General features: G+C 36.3%; 4 protein-coding genes across 5 annotated transcripts; 1 reads left to right on the top strand and 3 right to left on the bottom strand.

Moving 5' to 3' along the window:
* The first annotated feature begins 7,837 nt into the window (after positions 1–7,837).
* LOC106438059 (coronatine-insensitive protein 1) lies at positions 7,838–10,778 on the top strand. Its single transcript, XM_013879105.3, has 3 exons — positions 7,838–8,447; positions 9,192–9,672; positions 9,794–10,778. The coding sequence occupies exons 1-3, from the start codon at positions 7,954–7,956 to the stop codon at positions 10,595–10,597; spliced, it is 1,779 nt and encodes a 592-aa protein (XP_013734559.1). The 5' UTR covers positions 7,838–7,953; the 3' UTR covers positions 10,598–10,778.
* Positions 10,719–12,965, bottom strand: BNAC03G22300D (uncharacterized protein At2g39910). 2 transcript variants are annotated; one of them, XM_013861576.3, is made up of 8 exons: positions 12,696–12,965; positions 12,114–12,591; positions 11,943–12,029; positions 11,658–11,848; positions 11,388–11,583; positions 11,245–11,309; positions 11,056–11,157; positions 10,719–10,966 (listed from the first exon to the last, which is right to left on the bottom strand). In XM_013861576.3, the coding sequence occupies exons 1-8, from the start codon at positions 12,734–12,736 to the stop codon at positions 10,882–10,884; spliced, it is 1,245 nt and encodes a 414-aa protein (XP_013717030.2). In that variant the 5' UTR covers positions 12,737–12,965; the 3' UTR covers positions 10,719–10,881. The 2 variants fall into 2 exon arrangements, 1 of the variants encoding a protein (XP_013717030.2); XR_001284049.3 differs by lacking the exon at positions 11,245–11,309 and having other exon boundaries at positions 12,696–12,925.
* Positions 12,966–13,020: 55 nt separating this feature from the next.
* LOC106438065 (LIM domain-containing protein WLIM2a-like) lies at positions 13,021–14,565 on the bottom strand. The gene is made up of 6 exons (XM_013879113.3): positions 14,411–14,565; positions 14,043–14,234; positions 13,795–13,894; positions 13,660–13,697; positions 13,491–13,580; positions 13,021–13,370 (listed from the first exon to the last, which is right to left on the bottom strand). Exons 2-6 carry the CDS (start codon positions 14,175–14,177, stop codon positions 13,140–13,142), a joined length of 594 nt encoding a protein of 197 aa, XP_013734567.2. The 5' UTR covers positions 14,178–14,234; positions 14,411–14,565; the 3' UTR covers positions 13,021–13,139.
* A 278-nt stretch (positions 14,566–14,843) lies between these two features.
* Positions 14,844–17,172, bottom strand: LOC106420561 (proline transporter 3). Its single transcript, XM_013861414.3, has 7 exons — positions 16,979–17,172; positions 16,597–16,821; positions 16,423–16,517; positions 16,159–16,348; positions 15,936–16,063; positions 15,623–15,838; positions 14,844–15,320 (listed from the first exon to the last, which is right to left on the bottom strand). Exons 1-7 carry the CDS (start codon positions 17,073–17,075, stop codon positions 14,943–14,945), a joined length of 1,329 nt encoding a protein of 442 aa, XP_013716868.1. The 5' UTR covers positions 17,076–17,172; the 3' UTR covers positions 14,844–14,942.
* Positions 17,173–17,748: the final 576 nt, after the last annotated feature.

Genomic DNA, 17,748 nt, shown 5'->3' with positions numbered 1-17,748 from the left:
AAAGTTGTTGCCTCCTTGTGTTCAGTTTCATATTCTACCCCAACCAAATATGCCTTTGTCGTCCAGTGTATTTTCCAGTTCGATATAATCTGCCGTGGTCGACGAGAAAGGAAACTTACCTTTTCTAAGAACATTGATAAATATATAAAAAGACACAGGCCCATCTGCCGTGGTAGACTGGAGGTCTTCATCAGACGACGAGGAGCACCATTCCGATACTTCCTTGCAGCTGGGGTAAGACGAAAACAAAAGCCCTACCTTGTGTTCCAAGCTTTGTCCTTTCTGTTGAATTATACTTGTGTTTTCTTTTGGCTTCCTTGCAGGTGGGTAAAGAGAAAAAAGCTGAAGATCGAACCGCCCTGTGATAACTCTGGAAGTCAAATGTCTTCTGATAGATATCAACCACTCTCTTAGATTTGGTGTTTGATATTAGAGATGTTTATTGTGCATTCTTCTTTGTTTAATAAATTAATATAGATTTTGATTTACGTTTTCAGGTTATTAAACATTTGTTTCTCTTGTTTAAGTTCCCATCAGAGCAGAAACAGAACACATCAAACATCAAAGATGAGAATGAATAAGGAGAAGAACATTTCAAAACGTGCATCCAGAGATTTTTGCTTTATTACTAACTAATTCTGCGTGATTTCACTTGGACAAAATACTTACTTCTATACACAGTAATCATTAGCATACAGTGCACAAATTATGAAGTTGTAATTTCATGTTTATATTGATCAACGAGGTTAATTTGGAGCATAACAAGATATAAACACCAAAGATTCAAGATAACTACGACCACAATATGCAGAAGTCTCTTACCTACATTGAGCTACAAATGACTCCAATATACATCTACTTCGTAAAAACAAGATACATTATAATACATACAAGCACCGATCTAACTAAAATTAATAAATATTTTTCTAATCAACTTAGAGATTACAGCAGTGTTTAGAATGGTCACTCAAGGTTAGGAGAAGTACAACACAAAACACAAACATTCAACATTCAAGGAAATTACTATCACAATTTTCACGAGTCTCACCTATGTTGATCAACAATAGACCAAAATATATCCATTTCATAAAAGAGATACCTTATAATACATAGAAACAAACTAAAGAGATTACTAACACATTTTAGAATGATCACTGAGGATTAAGAGCATAACACAAAACAGAAACATTCATCAAGATTAAAAAACCTACTACAATAACTTGCTAGAGTCTATCACCTAGGTTGATCTACCAAAGACTCCAAGATAAACTGAATTCATAAATAAAAGACATTATAATACATACAATCACCAAACTACAGAGATAAAGGAGGGTTAGGAGCATGACACAAAACAGACATTCAAGCCTTGTGGTAATGTAAATAATTAGTCTCTGTCTCAAGACTTCTTTAACCGCTGGTCGTCTTTACCGCAGAATAACTCACAAAACCGAACCACAGTCTTTGTCTAAGACCTTTCAAAGCCGTGGGTAGTTTGTTCCCTTCCAACACAAAAGGAATATGTTTTCCAAAGACCTTTTTAAGTTTTTGGTCATTTTTCCATCTAATAACCAAACAATAGTTTTTTTCTAAAGATTTCACAGGCCGTTGGTAGCAATATTGTCCAAGGACTCTTCATAAGCTGTGTGTATTCACAGTCTCTGTCTATACTCTTCATAAAGTCGTGGATAGTAGTATTGTATAGACTCTTCATAAGCTGTGACTTGTGAGGAGTGAAGCATGAATCCGTTTTCAATTTAAAGTCATTGTCTAAAGACTTCATAAGCCAGAGGTAGTAGTAGCGTAAAGAGCCATTTTCCTTTTATAGTCTTTGTGGTTAAGAATTTTGTCTTGAGACTTTAGCGTCATTGCATGGAAGACTTTATATTGGCATTTGTTTGTTTTATCCATCCATCCATCCATCAGTTTCATAGCTAATGACTTTATGTAAACCACTGGGTCGGTTTTATCCATCCAAAACTCTGTCATTGTCCAAAATGTTTTTGTAAACAGACCAATCGTTTGACTATATTACATTTTCGTAACTCGTTGGCCTATTTATAAGTTCAACAAATTCATAGTCTTTTCCTAAAAGACCTTTTTCGTAAGCCGTGGGTACTAGAGGAACGTCTCTAGAGACTTTTATAAGTTGGGTTGAAGAAGTAATGAATCCAACCTTATAAGCGGTGGGTAGTAGTAAAATAAGGAGCGTTTAGTTTATATAGTCTTTTCATTAAGTCAAGCTCGGTCTCTGTCTGTGTCTTCACCTCTCATGGCGGAAGCCTTGGCGATCAAGGGGTTGCTCCTAGCTGCTTCCCATCTCTCTACACCAAACGTCTGGATTAGATCCGACTCTCTCGAGCTCATCAGAGCTATCAACTCGAACACATTTCATGTGGAGCTCTATGGAGTTCTCAAGGACATCGAGTTTCTATCTGCACCTTTTGTTTTCATCTATTTCTCGCATGTTCCGAGATTATGTAACTCTCGAGCTGATTCGTTGGCGAAGAATGCTCTGTTATGTGATCACCCTATCTTGTACTGAACCATTTATCTAATATAATTAGCTGTTGTTCAGAAAAAAAAAAGTCTTTTTGTTAAGTCTTTTTCAAGTTGTGGTAGTTATTTTCATCCAACAAGTTCTAAGCCGTGTGTTAGCGAGTTAATGAAATCATTCTCACAGTTGTTGACTTAAAGACATTCTTAAAGCCCTTGATCATTTTTTTCTTCCAATAATTTCATAACTTTTGTCTAAATCTTTTCTGTTAGCCGTCAGTCATTTTATCCATCCAACAGATTCAGAGCTTTTGCTTCTCTAAAGACTCCTTGTGGGTAGTAAATCAACGAATCTGTTTTGATTAACAGTCTATTAAAGACTTTTCATGAAGCCATGGGTAAGTGTGTCTAAACTCTTCATAAACCTGTAGGTAAGCAATGGAATGCTTTTCAATTTACAGTCTTTTGTCTAAAGACTTTTCATACACATACAGATGAGTATATTTAAAAAATAGACAGTGCAGTCTTGTACTTAATAGTTAGTGTCATTGTTCTGTTTCTCAAATTAAAAAGAGTTATTAACACGCCGGAGTCAGTTTTCGTGTTTTTATTACAACATAAGTAAGTTTCAGCTAATGATGTACTTTTTTGTAACTAAAACCAAACAGCTGTTAACTAAATTAATTTATGTGACTAAGATGGTCCCACATTTGACAACTTGCATTATCTCTTTCTTTCTATCTGATTATCATCTCGTTGTTTCTTCTTTCTTTTGAGAAAATTGTTTGGCTTCTTCCATTTTTTTATTCTGTAAATCACATTCTTTTATGCAAATCATTCATTTTTATCATCATAATTTTATCTTTTCTTTTATTTTCTTTGTGACTAACTAACTTTTTTTATTGCAGATCTACAAATCTAAAAAAACAATGCAAACTTATCTGCTTTCTCTCTTTTCGTTGCCCAGATATGTGATGAAGCGGAGATACATTGGATACAACGAATCTTGTTTTATCATCACCATCAGATCACCTTCTCGGAGCTGCAAGGATAGTCGTGACCGGTTCGATCTTCTCCGACACAGCTCTCCTTCGTTGCGAAAGCTCGATGAGCAACAATGGCCTTTTTTGTTTATTTCGCATCTGGTCCCTTGGCTTTTTGGTGTATTCATTTCTGTCCCAAAAGTTTCTGATTTGCAAATATATCCCTTTCAAATTGACCTTCATTTTTTAATTGTACAGACCAGACCTCTCATGATTACACGAACAGATCCTTGAACTTCTAGAAGTTTTCTATTTAGCTTTTAACTTTGTAAATTTCAGAAATAACCTCTTAAATTAGTGTACACTACCATATTTGTTGTACACATGTACACTACCATATTTGTAGTACACATGTACGTCACCAACCTTTAATGTGCACATGTATACTAACGAATGTACACAACTTTACAACATGTTGGACATCTAACATGTATCTCAAACATATGTGTACGTGTAACAATCTGATAAAATATAATATTTATATTGTACACGTTAGGTCTTCTCGATAGTCAAAAACATATGTGTACATGTAAATTTCTTTTGAAAGTATATAGGTTAAACATACAAACACCTTTAGATGTGTTTTAAAAAGAATGAAAGCTTTGCAAGACCTAGCTTTCAGTGTTATTTCCATCGATTTGTTTAAATATGGGAGCATTCTTCCATGTAGAAATATTATTGTTTTCTGTACAATGTAATTTTGTACACCCCATGTCGTGTACACGTGTACATAGAAGGTGATTGGAAATATGTGGTGTCGTTATACACATATAGATGGATTGACTATTGCTTACTCAAAATGCCAAAATAAATAACAAAGTAGATCAATCAAAATAAATATAACGTATATGACAGTTGATGTATACATACTTCGAAGAGATGCTTATGATACCCGCGAGGAGCAAGACCACACAATTTTTCTGATGCATTCCAAACAGATCACAAAGCACAATGACTTTTAACATGTTCCCATAAACCATTGATGTTGCTCGATCTATATTTTCGCCGGATCTCATTGACGACGATGGCGAGCCGACAACAACGGAGCAGAGACACAACAATGAGGCTTAATTCCGACGGCGACAAAGGCTGAAAGCACGAACCGAGATGGAACAGTCATGGGCTTGAGACGTGGAGAAGCCGATGTTGACGAGACGCGACGAAAAGCAACGACCACCGGTGCAGGAGACCTAACATCGACGACATCTTGAAACTTGTAGATCCAGATGAGTAATGTTATGCCATGGTAAGAGTGTATACATATTGTAACAATTACACTTCAAAGAAGAATAATTTGTACATCTTAAAGCCAAATAACGGTACACATTTTGAATCATGTCATATATTACTCAAATCTTATATATATGAGATGTGATTCATTTTAATTTGGTTGTTGCGGAAATGACAAGATTATAGACTAGTAAAAGTACAAATCTCATTTAAAATTTCCACATGTAATGTTTAGTACTATATATGTGTACATCGCTTTACATATCCACATGTACAAGAGAGTGTGTGCGAACTGAATGTACATCGATTTACATATCCACATGTACAAAACTGCGCTCAGCCTTTCTTCCTTACATATTGTCCACCCTCAAGAATTCTTCATGTGAAGATAAAACAAAAAAGAGCGTGTATGAACTGGCTGAACATGTGTGAAAAGATAATTGAATTAAATTTCCTGCTATTGCAAAAGTGTGGGACGTGTTAACAAACAAATATAACACATTCTAGCTTTATGTCATAACTCATAACGTAATTACATGACAAAACAACGATTATATGACAAAACAACACTGTGATATATATCACAAGGGCTAAAATGAAAATTTGAAATTTTGGGGACGAAATTGAAGAGTAATCTGCACATTTAAAGAGTATTGAGGTCAAAAACAAAATGAAGCAAGAGTTGAGGGACCATACATGCAAAAATGCCAAAATGATGCAAAAGTTGAAGTATACATCACCATTACAACACCATCAAAAATGTACTTTGGCATATCTCAAAAGATAGACAAAATAATGTAAATAATAAATAAATATAATTTCTTTGGAAAATATAAACTGAAACAGCAAATTTTATTTTATAAAGAAGATGAAAAGCTTAGGAGGGAGAAGACTATGATGAGGAGTACATGGACCCACTTTATTGTGGTTGTGGTCAAATCCTGTCAGAAAAAAAGAATATATTAAATATAATAAATATACAGTAGAACCTCTATAAATTAATAATGTTAGGACTTTAAAATTTTATTAATTTATAGAGATATTAATTTATAAAAGTTTCTTTATTTTGATTTATTATTTTAAGATATATATATTCTAAGATAAGAAAAATGTTTAATTTTAGTGTATAGACATTAATCGTTATTTTTTGAAATTTGACATTTATATTAATTTTATTATATTATTTTCTGTATATAAATATATTGCATAGAAGTTAAATGTGGTTTTATATATAATATTACTAAATCTCATTAAAAATATATTAGGTGTTAAGAAAATATGAAGATAATTCCATTGTGAATATAAAACAAACAATACAATAATATGTTCTTACTTATATAAAATATATATACATATAAATTATTAATTTATAATTTTAATAGGACCATATATTTACATAGAATTTTCTAAAATATTATTATCTTATTATTTTATCGATTTATATCAGATTTTGAACCGGCCTAAACTGGGACCGACGAAATTTATTAATTTATAGAGATTATTAATTTATCGAGTATTAATTTATAGAGGTTCTACTGTATTGTCTTTAATTACAAGTTCATTTAGTTAGCTTTTTAGGTGGAAAGTGGGTTTACTACCCTAAAAGCATAAACTGCTCTATAGTATAATAAAAACTTCAAAACTGCCTAAGTGTAATTGTTTCAATTAAAAATTGGAAATTATAGAGAGATCTCCTTACAAAAGCATCTTCATATTAATTGTAATTGATGATGCTGAGAGAAATATAATCCAGAATCGTGTATCTGATATAATAGCAATCTTTTGCAGTTGTAAGTAACACTCAGAAAAGTTTGTATTATAATCAAAATAAAATACTTTAATTCTAGCTTCTATCTTTAAGCTCCAACATTCTACCCACTAGATTAGTAGAATGAGTAAACAAAATAAAAGTTTGTATTTTGAAAACATTTGATTTGTCATTTTTTGATGATATCAGCTATTGATTTCTAATGATTTATGTATTATCATCGTGTATATAATCATGCCGTAGCCTATATTTCATATATTTTTTTGGTTCAATAATTCATATAATTAAGTTACAAAATAATAATAATAATAATTCATATAACTATAGTATGTCTATTTTGGGACAGATTACTCCTCTTGACCTATATATATATGTTCAAAAGGTTCTCATATAATTATTTTATCGGGAACAACTTACTTTATTTAAATGGTGAAAAGACAATATAAATCCAAAATTTCTGGTTTGACACATTTTACACTAAAGAAAAATATTTAAACAATATCTACAAAAATCTCATTTTAAAAAACTTTAAAATCATCCAAAACATACGAAATATTTCTTTCAAAATTAATCTTTCAAAATTTATTTTAGAAATAATTAGTATTTTTATTATTTTGTTTCTAATCTATTTCATTATCGGATTTTTTTTATCTAGTTTCATCATCGAAAATACTTTGGCTAATGTTTCTTAAGTTTTAAGCTATTTCATCTCCATCTCCAAAATAAACAGATCTAACCTACAAATTTGTATTAATACCATATAGTTAACTAGTGTAAATTATTAAGCGTCATACTTCACCTAGGATACTTCTTGGTATTCTCTCTGTTCCCGTAAGTAAGATTTTCTAGAGTATGCACACTTATTAAAAATTTAATAAATGTTTATAATTCATTTTATTTTTTACTTTATTATACACTTTCTAATAATTTTTCGCCAATGAAATTTAATCAATTCAAATATTATCAATTAATGTTTTTCAAAAGTATAAAAAATACCTTAACAATATAGAAAATTGAAACAAGAAAAAAAATCTAAAAAATATTATTTTCGTGTGAACGGTGGGAGTATAAATTAGTTAACCAAAACATTGATTAAGCTCAGAAATCCAGTTTAATTAATAATAAACCCGTCACATGATCGTCCATTGGATAAAAACCCCACCTGGCTATTTCTGTCGTTTAGCCAGATCTGGTGCTTACGCCAAAAGATTGACTAAACAATCTGATTAGATCGCTTCATCTCCACCGTCCATCTATATAAAAAAGAATTATCCTCTCTGCCCACTTGATCCCAAATTATTATTATCAACACTTTTGATTCCTTCCTCCACACACACTCACGCCACTTCTTCCTCCTCTCCTCACGCTCCACCTATCGTGATTCCTATACTCGATTTCGATTTGTTATCCGTTTGTTTGATGACGATGGAGGATCCGGATATCAAGAAGTGCAGATTGAGCTCCGTGACGGTCGATGACGTCATCGAGCAGGTCATGCCTTACATAACCGATCCGAAAGATCGAGACTCCGCTTCCCTCGTGTGCCGGAGGTGGTTCGAGATCGACTCCGAGACGAGGGAGCACGTGACCATGGCACTATGCTACACCTCGACTCCTGACCGTCTCAGCCGTAGGTTTCCGAATCTGAGGTCGATTAAGCTCAAAGGGAAGCCGAGAGCAGCTATGTTCAATCTCATCCCCGAGAACTGGGGAGGGTTTGTTACCCCTTGGGTCAACGAGGTAGCCTCATCTCTGCCAAGGCTCAAGTCTGTGCATTTTAGGCGGATGATTGTCAGCGATTTGGATCTTGATGTTTTGGCTAAGGCGAGGTTGGATGAGCTCGAGGCGTTGAAGCTCGATAAGTGCTCAGGTTTCTCTACGGATGGACTTTTCAGCATCGTTAAGCACTGCAGGTAACTACTGATTACTTCTTTTTGTAGCTTATGGATATGCTTTTTAAGGCTTAACACATATATACTTTTTGCTACTCTCTTTATATTCACAAGGATAGAACATGATTGCATTTGAGTCTTGACTTTACAAGAACAGTATTGTAAAAATTGGTGATTTGATTTGTTGAACCTTCTTTATTTGATTTCTTACTACACTTTCCACAGCTTGTGGTTATGCATAGATAGCGGAACTATTCATTGATAATACTTGTAGTTTCTAGGAGTTGATGTTTATCGTGCCCTTCTTGCATCCTTAATGGCTCTGTTCCCGCAACCTAAGCAAATTATTAATTGGGGATGTAGAAACCTTGGTGTGGAATTTATTGGGTTTAATGCATTTCTGTTTATGGATAATTAGCAACAAGATTGATATCTGCCATCTGCAAAAAAAAAAAATGAATATCTTTGGGAGTTCATGTTTATCGTGTCCTTCTTGCATCCTTAATTTCCTCTGCCGTTGTTATACCAAATTATCAATTGGGGAAGTAGAAACCTTGGTGCGGACTTTATTTGGTTTCCTACACTTCGGTTTATGGATATTTAGCAAAAAGCTTGATATTAGCTAGCTGCAGAAAGAATGTCTTCGGGAGTTCATGTTTATAATGGCCTTCTTGCATCCTTGAATTGGTTGGTTTCCTAAGCAGAAAATCCAATTTTCTTTAGTTGTTTCTCACTTTATCCATGCTTCTTCTGTTTTCTCGACAGGAAAATGAAAACATTGTTAATGGAAGAGAGTTCTTTTGTTGAAAAGGATGGTAACTGGCTGCATGAACTTGCTCTGCACAACACTTCTCTTGAGGTTCTAAATTTCTACATGACTGAGTTTGCAAAAATCAATGCCAAAGACTTGGAAAGCATAGCTAGAAATTGCCGCTCTCTGGTTTCTGTGAAGATCGGTGACTTTGAGATGTTGGAACTAGTCGGGTTCTTTAAAGCTGCAACTAATCTTGAAGAATTTTGTGGCGGCTCCTTCAATGAAGAAATTGGAAGACCGGAGAAGTATATGAATCTGACTTTCCCTCCAAAACTATGTTGTCTTGGCCTTTCTTACATGGGACCTAATGAAATGCCAATACTGTTTCCATTCGCTGCCCAAATCCGGAAGCTGGATCTGATCTATGCATTGCTCGCAACTGAGGATCATTGTACACTTATTCAAAAGTGTCCTAATTTGGAAGTTCTCGAGGTAAATTTGAACGCAATATCTGTTCTTTACACTATTCAACTATCATGAATTTCGCATTCATTTTGCAAGTGTATAAATTGTGGTAGATAAGGGATATGTGACATTTTTTGCTGTATTTCAGACAAGGAATGTAATTGGAGATAGGGGTCTAGAGGTTCTTGGACAGTGCTGTAAGAAGTTGAAGCGGCTGAGGATTGAACGGGGTGAAGATGAACAAGGAATGGAGGATGAAGAAGGCCTAGTATCACAAAGAGGATTAGTCGCTTTGGCTCAGGGCTGCCAGGAGCTAGAATACATGGCGGTGTATGTCTCAGATATAACCAACGAGTCTCTCGAAAGCATAGGCACATATCTGAAAAACCTCTGTGACTTCCGCCTCGTCTTACTCGACCAAGAAGAGAGAATAACAGATCTGCCACTAGACAACGGAGTCCGATCCCTCTTGATCGGATGCAAGAAACTCAGACGGTTTGCATTCTATCTCAGACAAGGCGGCTTAACAGACGTGGGGTTAAGCTACATCGGACAGTACAGTCCAAACGTGAGGTGGATGCTTCTCGGTTACGTTGGTGAATCAGACGAAGGCCTAATGGAGTTCTCAAGAGGATGTCCGAAACTACAGAAGCTGGAGATGAGAGGTTGTTGCTTCAGCGAGCGAGCAATAGCTGCAGCGGTACTGAAAATCCCTTCGCTGAGATACCTGTGGGTACAAGGCTACAGAGCATCAACGACGGGACAAGACCTGAGGCTAATGTCTAGACCGTACTGGAACATCGAGCTGATTCCGGCAAGAAAAGTCCCAGAAGTGAATCAGCTTGGAGAGGTGAGAGAGATGGAGCATCCTGCTCATATACTGGCTTACTACTCTCTGGCTGGTGAGAGAACAGATTGTCCACCAACTGTTAAAGTCCTGAGGGAGGCATGATGATGATGATGATGATGATGAAAAGCAGGTTTGTACATAAAGATTTGGTTTTGAGGTTTCCACGAACTGTCGAATGGATTCTATTTTTCTTTATTGGTGTATTGTCTGTAGTTTTGAGAGATTCCATAAAGACTTTTGAGAGATTGAAATAAGAAGAGAGAAAACTAGTCTATTCAGAAGATATGTTTTGTTATTTCTCTAATTAAAAAGAGTGAATGAAACTCTATTACAAGCCCTAAGACTCTGAGCCGACGAGAAGCTGCCTCTGTTCAGACAGAGCTGGTCTACATTATATATTCCGCAACCGTGCTCAGATTTGGATCCGCCTGATACTGCCTCCACGCAGACTCAAACTGTAACCTTTTGCACCTGCGAGAGACGAAAGCTAAAATAAGAAGAAAAGACACCGATTTTTAACTACCTTTGGCAGTGCATTTGATAAGCAATAGAAAACATACTCGCGGAGTAGCTTCAAGATACGTAGGATAAGAGGTCTAATCTCATCACGCTCCTTACGCATAGATGACTCTTTGTACAAGGAAACGAGCTCCTCCACCAATCTGAACGTCCAAATAATCGTATGAGATGATTGATGTCGAAGCTTCTGCAAGTTACTGCTAATATTTAGTGTTTAGAGAGGGTTAAACCTTGGGACAACCGGTGAGTTTCTAATCCATGTCAACCTCACAACCGTCTCCAACCTCTCAAGAACCTATATGGCATTTGCAGGTAGTGAATCAGCAAACCTAACATTCGCAAGAAATGAAAAAGTGTGAAACAAGAACATTACCAACAAAACGGTTTGGGCATCATCTGAATGCATCCACTGGAATAAAAGAGGGAAGATGCGCCGAAAATGAGCAAGCAAGAAAAGCCCCAGAGCGTTCAAGAGCGGCTCAACGAATGTAAGCCAAGCCATACGTCTCTCTTTGTTTCTTGGTTGGCGTTCTAGGTGACCAAGCATCTCATTCATGATCCTCTCGTACCTACAAAAGAAGATAAGCACGCCATGAAAAAACGAATCTTATGAACCTAATGCCATTGATAAGAGAGGATTTACCATGAGCTACGAGGATTATTTGGATGAAGTTTAGTCACAAGAAGCACAGATAACTCCACAACATGTATCCAAATCTCGTCATCAGAAGCTATGTTCTGGCAACACGCATCAAGAACCACATCTCCATACGAACCGAGATCGCCTGAACTCACGTTTTTTGCAATGTGCACAAAGGTTATCATACCCTGTCTCTGTCATCAAAGCAAAGAGATAACATCAAACTCACTATAGCCTTAAACCTAACAGTAGAAAGAAAGCTATTAAAAAGTTCCCAAAAGGACTTACTTTGACATCAGGAGACCAATGATCGAGTGCTGTCAAAGCACATGGAACCACCAAGTTGCAAACTTTCGCCAGATTCGGCTTATCCACCTACCAAAACATTAGACATCAAACACCTCCAAATCATAACAGAACCTTAAAGGTTAGATCTTGTTCTCATAACACAACTCAGACCTGAGTCACAAACCACCTGAGCTGGTGAGCAGCAAGGATGGCATAACCAACTGGCTTTCTCGCCATAGGAGCTGAAACATCCTCCGCATCACTGTCCTTACCCATTGAGCTCCCTTCTATTCCATCTTTCAACTCCGGCAAAACAACCGGCAACAACTCAACCACCAATCTCTTGCTCTCAGCGTTGTTGTCACTGAAATATTCACGAGATATCTCGGAAAATGCTGACTCTCCTGCGAGTGAGAGGCTTTCGGGGATCCACGAGAGGAGTTCGTGAGTAGAGGAACGAGAAGAAGAGAGAAGGGCACACGCAAGTGCGAGGCTTTTGATCGAAGAGAGACTCTGTTCTTCATCGAGTAGGCGAGGAGGAGAAGTGATTGGTAACAGAGACAAGAGTACGTCTTTGGTGGATACTTTGCTGCTCTCTTGCGGTGTGTACTGAGTGCGTCTGAGAGTCTCTGCTATTGGCTCAGATACTCTGAATCCTCAAAACAGAGTTAACAAATTAGGGTTCTTTCTTTTTATTAAGGGAGAAAACAGAGTACAAGACGGAGATAGAGATGATTAATAGTCGCCACTCACCGGAGGAGACGGCTATGGAGGTCAGAGGTTGTGTTTGACATTTTTCTTCAAAACGCACAAGTTTTGCAAAGCTCGTATCTTTACACTTTCGAGTACAATTCGATCTGTGTTTTGTGTTTATATAGATCGATTTTCAATGTTAAAAAAAGTCCGCGTTTTTTAAGTTTTAGTGATGAAGAACCGGACCGGACATTAAAGACAGCGATTAGTCGTCTGATCCAATAGGCCGGTCCGGTCAAGAGGGCACAGACCAATCTAAGTATATTCACAACAAGAACAAACTCAAGGGATTGTCATGCATGGTTCACTATGGAAGACAAGAACATGAAGAAGTGAATGAATACAAGTTAAGACAAATACATCACATACACAAAGCCAAAGACAAAAGTGAAACCAGTTTGGTAGTAACCTTATTAACTTAATAATTGTTCGAGAATTCAAATTTTAAGATTCAGGTACAGCTTCTACAGCAGGAGTAGCCGCGGCAGCAGAGCGTTTGATGGAAGCAGATTTGATGAGGTGATTGTAACTTCCTTTCTCCTTGAATAGCTGAGCGAAATGGTGCTTGCAGTACAATATCCCCTCGAGCGCTGCATAGTTAGATGGTGAAATCGCACAGCCTCCATGTGAACATTTGAAGCAAGACTTATGGTAACATTGGCTCTCCACTGTTACCTGTGGTTGTTAATCAACAGAACAAGAAAGATATAAGAATGGACTGTGTAAAGCGATCTCCAAGTTCTTCATTGCAAATGATCTAACAAAGAGGTATCAAGGTTTAATGTTAATATTAACCTTTTCGATAGGATACACGGTTTTACTGCAAGTAGCGCACTTGTCTTGCGTTCCAGAGAACATTCCAGCAACTCGGCTTGGTGTCCTTGTCTGAGAACATAACCAAATAGGAGTCATGTAACTAGATAATAACAAGGAGCTCTATATTGGTTAAGAAGACAGTGTTTACCAGCTCAGGAGTTGGCTTGTCAGTTAATGGCTTTGCAGCTGTGAGAGGAAAAGAAAGTTTGAAGATTAAGTGGAGACCACAAGCAAGTAAGAGTGTTGAATCCAATAAGGTAAGAAAAGAAGAGGAACTACATACGTGACTGAAAGTTCTTGTTGAAGCTACCAGTCTCCTTGAAGAGCTGCTCAAAATGAGGCTTACAGTACAACACACCTTCCATTGATGAGTAATTGCTCAGCTGTAACACAAAACCATCAACACATTTTTTTAACTCATGACTCTCACTATTTAGAGAACCTCTTGATGAATCCCTTCTTAGATATCTCACTCAACTATTAAAACTATGCTTATGGGAAAACAAAAGCAAAAGAGAGCAGGAAACTGACTTGAAGTGTGGTTTTGCAGTGAGAGCACTTGAAGCAAGACTTGTGAAAAGACACTCCATCGGCTGAGAGAAGCTCCATAGGGTACACCGTCTTCTCGCACGCTCTGCATTTTTGCTGAGTTCCTGTAAACGACATCGTTTTTTTGTGTGTTTGGTCTTGTTTCCTCCTCAGATCTCTAAAGCTCAAAGCTCACTGCACACCCCCAAAAGACTTTAATAAGAATTCAAAAGCAGAACACAAAAGACTTTTCCACATTGAGCTATTTGCATCAATTCAAGATATTTGGGACCAAAGATTGCTTCTTTCTTGTCCTAACAGATATTGCAAAGAAGAAAAAGAAGAACAGAATGAAACCCTGAAGTCTTTACCTCTTCGTCGATCAGATCGTGAAGAAGATGAATGTGAAGAACAAGAAGAAGATGAAAGGTTAATGATTTTTGTTCAAAAAAAAAAAGAAAGGTTAATGATTATTTCATTGAGCTTTGGTGGAGACAGTGGGTTCCACTTTGGCCGGTCTAATTAATTTTTAGTTTAATATGTAACAGCAAATCATTCATTTGGAGATTAATTAAAAGTTTTTTAAATTTCTACTATAAGAGATGATTGAGCAGTGGTTATTAGTTGACTAATAATACATTCCTTGTTAGTGTTACTAAACAAATAAAATGAGATATCATGAAAGTATAATAATCTCTGTACTTTCAAAAAAAAAAAAGATTTAGAGTTTATGATTCAATAATTAGGAAGTAAAATCAGGTTAAGAGAAGGTTTTGAAATAATTTTGGATATTTTTATGTATTATTTTGTCATAGATTATTTTTGAGCTATTTATGAATGTACCCTATAATAGGTTTTTTAAAGGAATACAAGATATGGTAGGAGACGAATATAAAGAATGAATTACAAATCTGAAAAAACGTGGAAATTCTTGGAGTCAACAACGATGAGCCTAAGAGCTGCAATAGTGGCAGCAACAGACATCAAACTGAAGAAGACAACGTTAAGCCAGTGCCATAGCTTCTGCATAGTATTGAGCTTATCGTTCTTAGCCTTATAGTACATGTGGTTGGCTAGAATGAATGTTAGAGGTATTGTGCTCACTGCACCAGTGAGGCTCATGAAGTCCCCTAAGAACGGCAAGAGCGCCGAGAGAAGTGTGCTAACCGCTAGGTACCCGCCTCGAGCCATGATCCTAAACAACAAGTTCTTTAACACAAATGTGCCTCCTTTGATCCCAAACTTTGTGTCCATATACTCATATGATGGACTCGCAAAAATCTATAAACAAAGAAATGAGCTTAGATGTAACTTACAAAAGAGAAGCAATTGCCAAGAGACTTAGAGTTGAGTATACACGAACAGATGAATTTCTAGCTTAAAATCAATTGATTATAATTGAAATAATTAATATATTTTATAAATAGTTAGAATCTCTTCCTAACTTCAGATTTGACATATTATCTCTAATATATCTATTCGAAATGACAGTTTTTCTTGACCATCAATCTAATTCTGATACTAGATCAGTTTCCAATGTGAAACACTGTCTCTAACCAAAAAGATCATGCAAAGGAACTTACGTGCAAACAGATAACGGTCTGAAGGAAAGCTGAGATGTTAGCAAGGGCTTTGACCCAGACAGGGCCGTTAACGTTGTTTAGCAGATAGGTCGAGGTTGATGATCCGTAAGCCCAATATCCAATGAACATAACCGCGTACATTGGTAAAAGACCTAGCGTGAACTGAAAGTATAGAGCCTTCACCATATTTTTCACAACCGGTTGCTTCACTGTCGCCTGTCAAAGCATATAAAAGATCATTTATGCTTCTGCATTTTCATATAAACAACAAAAAGAATCACTTTTTATTAAAATATAAAAAAACAGTCTCAACCTGAATTTCTGGAAGCATCCCTGTGTTGAATACAAAAACAAGATTTGCGGCAGCAGCTGTGATGGTAAATAGTTTACTTATTGATGATCCTTGTATCTCGTAATTTCTTGAATGTGGTGTTTTCACTCCTATAATATAACAAAAATAAGCGTAAAGAATCGGATTTATCAGTAGCTATAAGTATGGTTGAAGCTGCAGCATGATCATCATTTAGGTTATATACCATCTTTAACTGATAGGACCATTGCCACAATGATGTAGATGAGACTGAGGATTGTCGAAACTCCAAGCCAGATCCCTAGAGCAGATAAGTGAGGAACACCAATGGCGAAAACCGCACATACAAGACCGGCGATAGCTATAAAGTAAGGTAGTTTCATGGTATGATCATCCCTAAAAAGCACATAAACAGCCTGTAGAAACAGAACACACTCGGAAAATAACTAACTTGGCTCACAAGGATTCAAGAAATCAAGATGTTTACTACCTTTAAAGCAGAACCAGCTAGGATGATAAATCCACAATTAATCATGAAAAGATTGACATATTGCAATCCCCATGTAACACAATAAGCCTTTCTACCTGTTAAAAAAAAAAGAGAACAATCATTTCATGAAAGCAAGAACAGAGAAGATAAACGGAACATGTTTGGTTCTCTTACCGTAAATGAATCCAGCAAGATCTCTATAGCGAATGTGTCTTTTGCCACCAAACTCATGAAGCTTGGCTACAAGAATATTTGCGTAGAGAGAGATAGCAGAAGCAAGAATAAGACCAATTACACCACCAACCCAACCTAATGGAACCATTACTGTTCCTGTATATCCCAACACATACGCGTTGTTTATACTGGTTGTAAGAACGAACGCCACTTGAAACCATGAATCTGTACATCCCACAAAATATATTACAAACCTACCCAAAACGTTATCTCAGATTACAAAAAAAAAACACTATTGATGTTACTATATTCGGTAAGTCTCTTTAAATAGCAAGATACAAGGAAGGGGGGGGGGGGGGGGATGAGAAAACAAATGACAAACCGCTGCTAATCTGATGAGCAGTGTCAGGGACTTCGATATCAAAGTGTTCTGCGCCATTTACATTGCTTACGCGATTTTTAGCTCCTGTGGCATTCATGATTTCCAGCACTTGTAGTCTCTGGAGCTAAGAGCTTTTTTTTTCCTTTTATAATGTTTTGCTAAGACGTTCCTCAACCACATGAAAAAGGTGCCAGCTTATTATTTTCCTTTCTATTTAAGTAGTGGCCATACTTTTTTTTTCCCCGTCAAACATCTGACTTTTCATAGTAGTAGTAGCCGCTATTTAAACCGCACATGCATGATTTAAGAGTCAAATAGATACCTACATATGGTCCCAACGAGCTGCCGTCTAGTGTGAACCCACCAATTTAAGCTCCCGTCCCGTCTGATCGATCGTGAGCTTCACCTACTAAGTCACATCAAAATTATTGCAAGGAAGATACAAGACAAGATGCAGTGAATACTACAACTAGAAACAAAAAAAGTTTCAAAGATAGTATATAGACATATGTTGTATCAATGTGTTCTGCGTCATTGTAAAAAGTTTCAAACTACTTAAATTTTCTAGTTTCTTCTTCATTGTTCCTGGATTTGGTCGGCCATTGATCAATATCACATCACAAAGTGGGTGTTCATGTATCCAAGAATCTAAGGATACTATGGGAACACCACATATGAAAAGTGGGTTTTAATTGGCTAACTAGATTTTGACCCGCGTTTTTTAAATTAAATATATTTTAAACAAATTTCAATATAAGATAATGGATAAG

This window comes from Brassica napus, chromosome C3, assembly GCF_020379485.1.
Source record: "Brassica napus cultivar Da-Ae chromosome C3, Da-Ae, whole genome shotgun sequence".
Taxonomy (NCBI): domain Eukaryota; kingdom Viridiplantae; phylum Streptophyta; class Magnoliopsida; order Brassicales; family Brassicaceae; genus Brassica; species Brassica napus.
The sequence above is the reverse complement of the archived record's forward strand: the minus strand, read 5'-3'. Positions and strand labels throughout refer to the sequence as shown.

Bases quoted from the DNA above. Each gene is read 5' to 3' on its own strand.
- LOC106438065 (XM_013879113.3), bottom strand. From the start codon at position 14,177: ATGTCGTTTACAGGAACTCAGCAAAAATGCAGAGCGTGCGAGAAGACG. The intron at 13,698-13,794 runs GTATGTAGTTCC...TTCCTCTCACAG, and splicing joins CAACAAGAACTTTCAGTCAC to CTGCAAAGCCATTAACTGAC. The intron at 13,581-13,659 runs GTAAACACTGTC...TTATGTTCTCAG, and splicing joins ACAAGCCAACTCCTGAGCTG to ACAAGGACACCAAGCCGAGT.
- BNAC03G22300D (XM_013861576.3), bottom strand. From the start codon at position 12,736: ATGTCAAACACAACCTCTGACCTCCATAGCCGTCTCCTCCG. The intron at 11,584-11,657 runs GTAAATCCTCTC...CTTCTTTTGTAG, and splicing joins AATAATCCTCGTAGCTCATG to GTACGAGAGGATCATGAATG. The intron at 11,310-11,387 runs GTAATGTTCTTG...AATGCCATATAG, and splicing joins ATGCCCAAACCGTTTTGTTG to GTTCTTGAGAGGTTGGAGAC.
- LOC106420561 (XM_013861414.3), bottom strand. From the start codon at position 17,075: ATGAATGCCACAGGAGCTAAAAATCGCGTAAGCAATGTAAATGGCGCA. The intron at 16,822-16,978 runs GTTTGTCATTTG...TGGGATGTACAG, and splicing joins TGCTCATCAGATTAGCAGCG to ATTCATGGTTTCAAGTGGCG. The intron at 16,349-16,422 runs GTAGTAAACATC...CTGTTTCTACAG, and splicing joins TAGCTGGTTCTGCTTTAAAG to GCTGTTTATGTGCTTTTTAG.
- LOC106438059 (XM_013879105.3), top strand. From the start codon at position 7,954: ATGACGATGGAGGATCCGGATATCAAGAAGTGCAGATTGAGCTCCGTG. The intron at 8,448-9,191 runs GTAACTACTGAT...TTTTCTCGACAG, and splicing joins AGCATCGTTAAGCACTGCAG to GAAAATGAAAACATTGTTAA. The intron at 9,673-9,793 runs GTAAATTTGAAC...GCTGTATTTCAG, and splicing joins CTAATTTGGAAGTTCTCGAG to ACAAGGAATGTAATTGGAGA.